This window comes from Melanotaenia boesemani, chromosome 6 (genome assembly GCF_017639745.1).
Source record: "Melanotaenia boesemani isolate fMelBoe1 chromosome 6, fMelBoe1.pri, whole genome shotgun sequence".
NCBI lineage: Eukaryota > Metazoa > Chordata > Actinopteri > Atheriniformes > Melanotaeniidae > Melanotaenia > Melanotaenia boesemani.
In genome coordinates, this window is record NC_055687.1 from 11,992,701 (window position 1) to 12,005,657 (window position 12,957).

Consider the following 12,957-nt stretch of genomic DNA (forward strand, 5'->3'; position numbering starts at 1 on the left):
CGGTCAGAAAACCTCTTTATTGCACAGCTGAAAATAATCTTGGAGTTGGAAATTCCACCAAACTTCATATAGATATTCAGTGTATGTATTTAAATCCATTAATTATGCATTTTCATGTTACAGTTTTATAATATTTTGATGAAATATTTCTTTCATTTTAATGTGAAAACAGTGTTCAGCATTCGTAAAGTGATTAAAACGCTACAGGTTTATACCAATATTTCATGTTTTTTAGATGCACCAAAACTGATGAAGGTGTCAGTGAAACCATCTGGTCCAGTACCAGAGAACAACAATGTGACTCTGACATGCAGCAGTGATGCAAACCCAGCAGTGAGGATCTACACCTGGTTCAGAGCTGGTTCAGACCAGGAGGCTTACATTGGAAGTGGACCTGTTTTATGCACTGAAGTTTCTAAAGATAGAAGGATATTTTTCTGCAAGGCTGAAAATGATCTTGGAGTTGGACACTCAAACCTCATTCACATAGATGTTCAGTGTGGGTATCACACGAGTTAAAGATTTTATTTATGCATTTGATTGATTACTAGTATTTATTTATGTTTATTTAATTGTTCATGATCTGTTCCATTGAAATAATTTATCATCTGATTCTAAAAAAAAATATTTTTTATAGAAATAGTTATTCTACAGTTGTTAGTCGTTATAGTCTGAAAAAAAGTCCCTCTGGTCCAGCAGCAGAGGACAGAAATGTGACTCTGACATGCAGCAGTGATGCCAACCCTCCAGTAAAGATCTACACCTGGTACAGAGCTGATGGAGACCAGGAGTCTTTAATTGGGACTGGATCTGTGTTAAATATTACAGCAACTAGAGTTAACAGTGTTTTTTTCTGCAAGGCTGAAAATAAACAAGGAGTTGGACGTTCTGACAAGAGAAAAATAGACGTTCAGTGTATGTAAAAAAATATTTAAAAGAACACTAATATGCAGCTTGATTGTTTTCACTATTATCTTTACAGTTAAATACATCTTTTTACTCACTTCTGGAATTTTCCTTTTAATGTTCAGTTATTTTTTTTATTTCTTCACAGTTCCTCCTCAGATCCTGCCTTCATCTACTTGCACCAAAACTTCAGGCCGGGTCCATTGTTCCTGTGAGACTGTGGGAAACCCTTCTCCTACTTCACACTGGTATTTGGATGGACAACTTGTCGAAACCAGCAGGTTTAAAGTCCTCATGGAGTCTCTTAATGCCACAAGTTTGAGGAGCTTCATTACTGTCAATCAAATGCAGGAGAGAGATCTTTCCACCTTGCTCTGTCGCAGCTTCAACTCTCTTGGATCAGCCAGTCAACAGTTTTGTGTCAACAATCTTCAAATCTCAGCAGAACAACAAGGTCTGTGTTTGTGTTTTACATCACAGCAGCAGAGCTGTTTGCAGCACATTTAGAGAAACTTTTTCAGATTTTCATTTTGTTTGCTGCACGTTTTCTTTGCAGGTTCTGGATCTAACAGTGGAGTCCTCCCATGGGTCATAGCCGGTTTATCTGTTCCTTTCAGTGTCCTCTGTACAATCTACATCTACATATTTGTTTGGTATGTTGATGAATTTCCAGATTTAAATTTTCCAACAACTTTTAGAACACAATGTAATCTATCTATCTATCTATCTATCTATCTATCTATCTATCTATCTATCTATCTATCTATCTATCTATCTATCTATCTATCTATCTATCTATCTATCTATCTATCTATCTATGTCACAGCAAAGGGAGACGAAATGAGAAGGCCAAAGACGAGGATAAAACTTACGTTTCTTTGGATCGTAGAGAAACAATCAATTCCTCAGAGTTTGACTCCAATGTGATTCCTTTTTTTAACCAGTGATCATCTATTTCCTCATCAACATGTGGAAAAACATATATTGCATTCAGTGTATTTTTGTTTGTTTTTTTGTTTGTTCTTTTTCACTTCTGCTCTGCATTGCCTCTCTTGAATTATTTTGATATACATAAAGCATCTATACATCAGGGGTGGTCAATCGTTTTTTCCAAAGGGCCTCATTAGAACCCTGAGCTGTGTTAGAGAGCCGGATCAACAATAACCTGAACCTAATAATGTTCAATATTAATTTAAACTGTAAAAAGCAGTCAATTATATAATTTTAATTATGCTACTGGTAATCAAAAACCAAGGATATTCTAGTACAATAAATGTATAAAATTATTGAGTAATTAAAAAGACAATTATTATTTAATTTATTTTTAAAATTTAATTTTTTTCATATAACTCAGAAATACGGCTGCAGTTGTTCCACGTACAAAGATGAGTAGCTGAGCAGTGACACAGACATCACAGCCCTCATCGAGAGCCAAGAAAAAACAGTCAAAGTTGAAGCTCCAGATTTCCCATAATGTCCTAAATCCTTCCCGTTACAATGCATCAGGAGAAGGGAACGTTCTCTCAAAAGCATCCACCGTTTTGAACCACACTTCAAATAGTTTTTTGTTTTGTTTTTTTTTCTCTGCTTGTTTTGTCTCATAGTGTAGTTTTAAACTAAAGTCCTTTTACTTCTGCAAATAAATATTTTGCAGTCCATGCCTTGTTAAAAATGCAGCATTATGTATCGTTCTATTTTATTGCAACAGACATTTTGAGGGTGTTCTCAGATAGCGGCTCTCATTCTGGCTCAGCCTCCATTCCAGCTCCTCCGAATGGTGGCGCTGTCGGATAAACCGGCCCGCATTAGCACCTGTTTAACCGCAAAGTAGGAGTTACTCCATAGATGTTCCAGTGGAATCAACACAGCTTGTATTGTGTGAATTAGTTATATTTCTTGTCTCTGAGTGACCATACACGGACTGGACTGGAGGGGTCAAGGGGCTGGATGTGGCCTGCTGGCCATAAAATGCCCAGGTCTTGTCTACATTATGAATACGTTTTCTATAGTGGTTGAAGATGAGCAGATATTCAGCTGTAAATAAATATTCATCACTAGAGTTTAAGTTCCCAATAGTATAATTCATATTATTTATGCTTCTGATGCCATTTATAGAGGTGTTTCTCAGTGGGAAATCCTTTTCACATTATTCAGCTGCATGCTTTTCACTAGATCTACCAGAATCCGAGAATAAAACCGTCTTAACGTATCCTCTCCAGCTGTGACTAAAGGTGAAACAGGAAACACGCGTCTGTCTGATCTTACATTAACTTTTTGTCATCCTGAAACTGTGACTTTTGGGAGACATTTCAGGAGAAGAAGAAAAAAGTCAAGTCTCCTGTTCTCACCTTGCTTTTCACTTCTATCATAGAAAGAAAATCTACTGCACTGCAGTCTTTAAAGAACAACATGACAGAAATGAATCAGTGAAGTTTTGGCTTTAAACTTTTCATGTGAGTTTATGTGTCATAAAAGAACGAAAAGTAAAAAACACTGCATTCTAGAAATAACCTGATACTCATTCCACAATATTATTATTTCCCAAAAAATGACAGTAAAATAAGTCTCATTAAAAAATGGAAATAAATTCTGACTAGTGTTGGTACGTTTCTCTGCAGGTACGTTTGATGACTACTATACTTTTTCATATCATCATCATCCTATTTTTCTTTATGTATCATGTAGTACTGTGGTAGTTTATATTGTTTTTTTTTTGTTTTGTTTTATTTTTTATTATTTTTTTTTGTGTGTGTGTGTGTGTGTGTGTTGTGTTTTAGGCAGCCTACACAACTGTTATTTCCACATTTTAATCCTGTCCTTTTCTCCCTGTCAGGTTCGGCACTGATATATAAAGACTAAAGAAAATAGGATTACAGTAAAAATAATAAAAATATCAAGAGCAGCCATGTATATAACATGTCTACCTTGGTAGAGCAAATCTGTAAGCAAAATATGACACACAGTCCACCGTTCTTTATGTTGGGATGCTGGACAGGACAGGGTAAAAAAAAAATAGAGAAAAAAAATGGAAATAAAAAAATAGACATATTTCAACATCTTAAGTTAAACATCCATTTTGATTTCTGTTGATTTGCATTTACTCTTGTTTTAAAATGAAACTTTTTCAGGTTAAAGGGGAAAAGAAGTCAGAAGTTTTTGGAAGAAAGTTTTCTTTACAAGGAAAAAAAAAATTGTTCATGATTCAAGTTAATGTTAAATAAATATTGCTTCTTTAATATATAAATAATCATGATATTTCTGTCTGCATTGTTGCACATAAATGTAATAATGTCCTTAACTGATTTCTCACTGGGTCCAAGTTGAGAAATGTCTTTTCATGAAAATGTTCATACATTTTTTAAAGGGATGTAGAGCAGAGATCTAAAACTCCGGTCCTTAAAGGCCACTGTCCTGCAGGTTTTAGGTGCTTCTCTACTCCAACACACTTGATTCAAATTAAATGAATCCAGCAGCTCTTTGTCATGTTTTGGACCCTTAGGGAAGGTAAGACAAGGCAGGTTTACATTTAATATGCAAGACAACTCAACATACATTACATAAACATTAAAAATACTACAACAAGCTGCTAAATAAACATTTATTAAGAGAATTAAGGCATCCTTTGAAGACCTTGGGTGTGGGTGTGGAGAAGAGGGTCTGGTGAGGGGGGAGAGCTGGGAGTTGATCGCCTCTCTGCTGTGTCCTTTGCTCTTATCTGTACACTCATGTTTGGGTTTGCTGTGCGTGACGCAAGTGTGCATCAAGTAATCTGCATCCAGTTAGATTTGGATGCACACCATCAGGTCTTAATCAGGATTAAAAAAATAAATAAAATGAACACATGCCACAAGTGGTTTTAAATTTGCAACCAAAATTTTAAACCATTTCAACTTTTCCTGTGAAACTGTGGGAAACCCATCTCCAACTTTACATTGTGTCACGTGTCAATCAATCCAGCAAGTTTACAGTCATCACTTACTCTCTGACAAATGTCTGAGGTGCATCATCACTGTGACTCAAACCTGGATACAGACCTTTCCACCTTGTTTGGTCACAGCTTTAACCCACAGGAATCAGCCAGTAAACAGGTGTTTGTCGGCAGTGTTCAAATTTCAACTGATAAACAAGATTTATCGTAAATTGTTTCATTATTTAGCAGGATTCTGCCATTTTTTTAAATTAATTTCTTCTTAAACACATTTGTCAGTACAAATGATTTTGTTCAGATTCACCTCAGGAGCAGAGTCTTATACCTTTGCAGCACATTTACATGAACTACCACAAGTAGAGCAGCAGTTTGATGCGTTTGCTGCGCTTTCTTTTGGTGGGTTTTGGGTCTGACAGTGGAATCCTTCCTTGGATCATTGCTGCTTTATCTGTTGCTTTCAATGCCATCTGTACTATACTCTACATCACATTTCTTTAGTATGTTGCTAAATGTTGTGTTTAAAAGGTAACTCTTAAAAACAAAATGTTTATTTTATGTTATTCTGTTTTGTCACAGCAAAGAAAGACACAATGAGACCCCCAAAGAGGATAAAAGAACTTATATTACTTTGGAGATGTCACTGGATCCTCAGAGTATGAGGTCATTGCTCCAAAATGACTCTTTACAGCCAGTGATTATTTTCATTATTATTGGCATATGGAAAAAATGTGTTGTATTTTTTTATTTTTTTTATTTGCTCTCTCCCACACTGCCTCTTTTTAATCATTTTTCATAATCAGATAATATCTGCTGTTTATGTCTTTTTGGCATGCCACCCTACCCTATAGTTTGAGAACCATTGTACTGAGCCAAGCCGAATCAGTTTCATACAAAAAAAAAAAAAAGAAAGAAAGAAAGAATGAAAGAAATTAAGTTTCAGAATCATGAGAAATGAGAAGTGCTCCCCTGCTCTGAGATGATGGAACAGTCACGTTCTGGATTTGAAATAAGCTGCAAACATTGTAAAGTTCCGCAATTTACATTCACATGGGGGGAATTTCCTGCAAAAGATTAATTTGAGATTTGTCAGCACAGCAGCTTTTCTTTCATAATATCTGGTGTGTTTTTTTTGCTGATGATTAGTTGGTTACAATTTATGTTGAATATTTTATTAACAGCATGTCATTTCTCCTCTGCATAGAGAGAGTGTATCAGGTGTTTCACCCTGATGCAAATAACATTGCACAGTTTCAACCACTGTCCTCTCCAGGTCACACAGAAAGACACAAACCTCAACAATCTTAATTAATTAAATGTCTGTGTGCTTTGCAGTCACTTTTTCTTTTTCTTTTTTAAACATAATTAAAATTCTCCACTGCTGTTAGAATAGCCAAGAAATGTGTAAGTGCTTCCAGATATTTTTACTTTGTTAAAAAATAGTCAGATTCTCATCTGTAATGCTCTGACATGCACTGAAATGCCACGTCTGCAGTGGCGAACGGTCTACTTCCGTTGTTTGCCCTGATTTGTCTTTACTTGTACACGTGCACCCTTAAAACATGTTTTTCATTGAGAGTCTGAGAAAAATCCTGAAATTCAAAAACAAATTAAAGCTACTACCACATAAGTCTGACATACTTAAGGTTATGTTTAACTTAGAGAACATTCCTTCTGTGCATAAGACTCAGGTTAAGACCCTGTATAGCTTTCATGTGTGAAATCAACAGACTTATTTTAAATTAGTGACCATATAAACATGTCCAATTCTTTCTTCAAGATCTCTTTGTTGGAGCCTGCTTGAAACCTTCACTAGTTGTTCTTACTTTAGCACTTACTGAATGATGAACCACATCAGCCCAACAAAGATGCATGTAAATATTATCATATAAAGTTGATCTATTTATGAAATGAACATTTTTTACTAAATTCTTTGTACCCAATAAACTCTGACTAGTTTCCATCTATATTCTGCATTTTTTTTCAATAATATTTAATTGTTTCTCTGGTATTACATTGATACAATAAGACAAAGGTTTCTTCAAAACAGCCACAACAAGCAAGAAGGTCACTGATTTGAACCTCAGCTTGTAGGGTGGGGCGGGGAATGAGAGGGTGGATACTTGCATACACGTATATTCACCCCTAGAGAGTGAATATATGTGTGAGTGGTTATTTGTCTCTCTGTTGGCCCTACGATAGACTCGCAACCTGTCCAGAGTGTACCCTAACTCACATTGCTTGCCAGTTGAGCTAGGCTCCAGCTTCCCCGCCAACTCTGAACCGAGATAAGCGTTATAGGAGATGTATGTATGTATGTATGTATGTATGGATGGATGGATGGATGGATGGATGGATGATCTCAGGTCAGTGCAGTTTAGTTCAGTTCAGTTTATTTGCCATTTGCAGAAAAGAAACCACACTGGAAAACAGTTGCAAGGAACTCAAAGTGCACTGTCAACATTTAACAAACAAAACATACAAAACACAAGTCTAAAAATACAACACATGGTCACATCCTAAAACACATAACACTAAGAAACAATAAAAACACTGTATAAATAAATAGCAGTAAAAGAAGTAACTAAAACAGTAAAGTGCATGTCTGAGGTATTTCAAAGTGCATTGTTCAAAGTCATGACAGCTTGTGGAAAAAAAAAACTTTTAGTATGACGAGATGTAGTGCATTTAATAACGCAATATCGTTTCCCTGAGGGCAGGAGATCAAACAACTCTGTTGAAGGGTGGCCAGAGGAATCACTGATGATCTGTGAAGCTCTTGTTAAAAGTCTAGATTTGTACATGTCCTCCAGAACTGGTAGGTCACAGCCTTTGTGTGATCTTTGTGTTTGCAGGCTTGGACAATTTATCACATTATAAATGACAGACGAAACACATATTTACAGAAAATTGATCTATGCACAAGCAAACATTCTACACACGCTAAGTACATGCATTTTTTTATTTATTTTTTTTTTTTTTTGCATGCACCACCCATGCACACTAACTGCACATTAGTGGTTGTACTGAAAATCTACAGACATCAGCAATACAAGGTTTTTTGTAGCCTCAGTGTGTCTCATAAAATGTGTGTTTAGAACAGAAATTTTGAGAAAACAAAACTTTCCTGCATATTCAGATCCAGATGTGCTGCAGAAGTCATGGAGAGAAACGAAGGTGGCAGTGCTCCAAACTCTATATATGGGAACATTTCAACACTTGTTTCCTTTAGACCGGGTTCCTCTTTTTTTTTCATGAATAAGGGCTTCAATCTTTCAATAAAACTTCACTTCTTCTCTGAGGAAGCTGACTTCTCTACAGATTAAACAAAAATGTAAGTCATTACACCTTTGATGACACTCCTATTTTACCATACTATCCTTTATTTTTCTGGGATTTAAATAAATCATTATTTTTACATGGCTTAGTGATGAGGAAAGAATTATATTTTTAAATGTTGAGTTCATGAGTACATGAGAAATATTAAATAAATGACAGTCAAACAGTTTGCATGAAAATATCAGTCATTTTCTGACAGTATAATTTTGTATTTTTCTTTTTTATACTGTCTTTATATTATCTGACCTTTCTCAAATGAAAATAATATGATTTTTAAATCCTCTAACCAATTATTGTGTTCAATCAAAGGTCTCTTACAGAACTGAGATTGACATGCATTTACTTTAAATGATCCTGTACCTCATGACACATTCTGTCTCATTAAAAAACAGTTTTAATGAACAAATATATACTGATTCATTTGTGAACTACAGATTCATTTAAACCTGACGTCTTCCTGACAAAAAAGATGATGGGAGCGCTGATTTTCCTTCTCATTCTTACTCTGCTGCAGGGTGAGTTAACTTCCGATTAAAATTGGGGTTGCACTGTTTCCTTTTCTGTGAACATTGGTGTTTTGTGTTTGTTGTAGAAAAGTTAATTACCAAGAATCTGGAATGAGTAAAAGTATAACAAAGCTTATTAAAGGAAAATGAACAGACAATGAGAGTGGTCGTTCTGACTCATACAAAGTCAGAAAGAGACCCTGAGGAAGTAAGAGAAAAACAAAAAGGTTATACATTTCTGCTGGAAAAATCTTCCTTTTTCAAGACCTTGAGCAGACACCTGGACTGGTGGCAAAACAACCTCACATAGTTGTGTCTAAGAACCAGTCTGACCAAAGTGCTGAGGCAAGACCAAATAAAGGTCATCTTACCCTCGTAGTGAGCTTGGAAACAGAGCAAATGTATTTGAAGAAAAGAAACCTTAAAAGTGAATTAAAGCATGATGAGTGAAACCAATGTAAAAAAAATGTCATAAAAAGTGTAATATAGTAACAATCAATATATATGATATATGATAATATGAAACTAAGAATGATTAGTGTGAGCAAATAAATCGTATTTGTGTGTATATATATGAAGCAATCAAAGTGTACATAAACATAATTTCTTCCACGTTTCAGGTGCTGAGTGTCGAAGCTTTTTGGTCTCTATGCCTGAGACTGTAAAGGTTATGAGAGGATCTTGTGTGACCGTGCCGTGCTCTTTTGACATAGACAGTCAATATGACAAAGACTTTAATGGAAATTGTAAAGCCCAGTGGGTTGACTCTTCCCAACTGACTCCAACACTAACTGAAACAAATCCAGTAACAGAAGATGTAACAAAGAAAATCTGCACCACAACTTTCAACAATATGCAGCCTCAGTACAGCAAAACATATAACTTCAGGCTGGTTTGTGACAATGTCCTGAAATGGACTTTTAAACCTCAAAGTGTGAGGATGGTGGTCACAGGTAGGTTTAAATATCCATTTAGAGGAGTTTTATGGATAAATTATCTTTGTGGAGCCTGTTGCTGACTTTAAATCTTCCTCACAGATGCTCCTCCTCCACCGACTCTGACTCCGTCCACTCTGAAGGTAAAGGAGGGAACCTCAGTGAATCTGACGTGTTCTGCTCCGGCTCCCTGTCTGCCTCATCCTCCAACTCTGTCATGGACCCCCAAACTGGGTGACAGTCAGGAGACAATGCACGAGAATGAGGACAAAACTAAAGTTCAGATCTCTGTTCTGACCTTCACTGCTTCTCAGCTCCACCAGGGACAGAAAATCTCCTGCACTGCAGTCTACAAGAAACAAGATGGCAGCTCTGATGCATCTGTTACCTCCAGTCTAACAGCTGATGTTTCATGTAAGTTTTTTTTCCCCCTTTGCTTCATTTATAAAATTACATTGATTTCATGACTGAATCTTTTAGTTCAGTTATTATATAAACTGATGTTTGTCTCTTACAATTATTAAATCAATCATTGTAGGATAGAAATAGACAGCTTTTTACTATTTACTGTTTTTTTTTTTTTTTTTTTTTCCAGATTCACCTAGAAACACCACAGCATCAGCCAGTCCCTCTGGTCCAGTACCAGAGAACAATAATGTGACTCTGACATGCAGCAGTGATGCCAACCCTCCAGTAAAGAACTATACCTGGTACAGAGCTGATGGAGACCAGGAGACTTTGATCGGGACTGGATCCGTATTAAACATTCAAGCTTCTGAAGTCAGACAACCTTTCTTTTGCAAGGTTGAAAATGATCTTGGAGTTGGAAATTCCAGCAAACATCATATAGATGTTCAGTGTATGTATTTAATTTGATTATGTATCAAATTAAAACTATACATACTACATTTTTTTCTTTAATTAAAGAAAAAATATTTACAATATAAAAACAGTGTTTAAAATTCTTAAAGTGATATAAGTTCAGTAAAGATTTTGAATATCAAATACTGTACCAATAACTTAATACTACTAATAGGTGTGTCATGCTTATTATTTTCAGATTTACCAAAAATGTTCACAGTGTCAGTCAGTCCCTCTGGTCCAGTACCAGAGAACAGTAATGTAACTCTGACATGCAGCAGTGATGCCAACCCTCCAGTCCAGAACTACACCTGGTACAGAGCTGATGGAGACCAGGAGGCTTTAACTGGGACTGGACCTGTTTTATACGCTGAAGTTTCCAAGTTTAGACAGGATTTTTTCTGCAATGCTGAAAATAATCTTGGAGTTGGACGTTCAAGCCTCATTCACATAGATGTTCAGTGTGGGTATCACATGATTTAGAGATTTTCTGTACACATTTGACATCATATTCCTACTTATTTAACTTTTTAAAATTTTACAATTCATAAGTTGTTCTATCTTAAAAAAAACATAAAAATAAAAAAACTAATCTCCAATCCATGGGAAATAATTATATGAGAAATAGATTTTGTAGTATTTTTGCATGTGTGTGTGTGTGTGTGTGTGTGTGTGTTTGACAATTTATACCAATAATGTTCATCATTCATTATTTATGTTTCAGATTCTCCTAAAAACATCACAGTGTCAGTCAGTCCCTCTGGTCCAGTAACAGAGAACAATAATGTGACTCTGACATGCAGCAGTGACGCCAACCCTCCAGTAAATAACTACACCTGGTACAGAGCTGACGGAGACCACAAGAGTTTGATTGGGACTGGACCTGTTTTAAACATTGAGGCTTTTGAAGTCAGACGGCATTTTTTCTGCAAGGCTGAAAACAAACTTGGTGCAGGACAGTCAAGCTACAGTCACATAGATGTTCACTGTATGTATCATTTAATGTTTTTATGCATATATATATATATAGATAGCAGTTTCTTCATCTGTTCTGTTTAACTAAATGAATATCTGATCCTAAAATGTTATTATCAGGATCAAATACTCATTAATCATAACAATACAGTAAACAGATGATGGAACATAATTTGTGGTAATTTTATAATTAGCTTGTGTTTTCTAATGAGTAGTTATTGACAAATCCAGCAAACACAATTTTATCTGTCACATGAACTCCACCAATGAATAGTACTTCTAAGTAGCTCTGTGTAACTAAACAAATTAAGCACGAAGTTAATATGGCTACATTTTTTCATAGGTACTGTATTAAAATAACTTTAAATACAGAAAGACATACAACCACTCGTACTTACATTCACTCCTAGGGAGAAAAATAGCCAGTAATGCTTTTGGACTGTGGGAAAAAGCCAGAATATACAAAAAATCCCCACACACCCACAGAGAGAACATGGAAACGCCACATAAAAGTCTCTAACTGAGGTTTAGAACTAGAACCCTGATCCCACACCAATATTACTGCTCATTAAAGGATTAAGGAAAGTGTGCATAAATTATTGAAAAGAAAAACAAAATAATAATATCAATCAAATTCTCAATAACAAATTGAAATAGTGTGAGCAATAAATTATGTCAAGTCTACCTCCTGTTTTCTCCTCACATCTCATTGCCATGCAATCAAACATGCACCATGAGGGTTCTGTTCTGGTTGTTGTTATTAAACTGTTTAAACAAGCTACAAGTCAGCCTACTTTTTAATGTTTAGCTATTAAATAGTTAACTGTTGTAAAGAGATAAACTGATAATATGATTAAATACTGTAGAATTGTCTAAAGAAACATTTGAATTCCTCAACAATCACGTCTGACATACAGAATTCTAAAACACGGGATGGAAACATGCTGCTGATTTTTTTTCTTTTTTGCACGTATTGTAAAAGTTGTGCCAACATTTTTCATATGACACTTTAACAATATGTAAATTGATGTTTATTCAAATTAATTTAACAGTTTATACAAATAATGTGCTACTTTCATTAATTATATTTCAGATTCTCCCAAAGACACCACAGTGTCAGTCTGTCCTTCTGGTTCAATCCCAGAAAGAAATAATGTGACTCTGATATGCAGCAGTGATGCCAACCCAGCTGTGAGGATCTACATTTGGTACAGAGTTGATGGGGAGCAGGAGACTTTAATCGGGACTGGACCTGTTTTAAACATTCAAGCTTCTAAAGTCAGACTTCCTTTTATCTGCAAGGCTGAAAATTATCTTGGAGTTGAAAATTCTGCCAAACACCATATAGATGTTCAGTGTATGTACTTAACTTAGATCACAAATTTATATATTGCAATTTTAGAATAGTTGAGCAGTGAAACAATTATTTTCTTTACAATGTAAAAAGAGTATTTAGCATTATATTTACAATACACATTTTCTTTATAAATACTGCACCAAGTAGTTTATA

General features: G+C 35.4%; 1 protein-coding gene across 1 annotated transcript in view; it reads left to right on the top strand.

Annotated features, from left to right (window-relative positions):
* Positions 1-12,957, top strand: part of si:ch73-177h5.3 (hemicentin-2) — a 38,383-nt gene that overhangs the window by 15,198 nt on the left and 10,228 nt on the right. Inside the window, exons 15-19 of the mRNA XM_041987480.1 lie at positions 236-499; positions 10,207-10,470; positions 10,672-10,935; positions 11,197-11,460; positions 12,541-12,804. Of these exons, the coding sequence (XP_041843414.1) occupies positions 236-499; positions 10,207-10,470; positions 10,672-10,935; positions 11,197-11,460; positions 12,541-12,804 (1,320 nt within the window). The remainder of the gene's footprint in view (positions 1-235; positions 500-10,206; positions 10,471-10,671; positions 10,936-11,196; positions 11,461-12,540; positions 12,805-12,957) is intronic.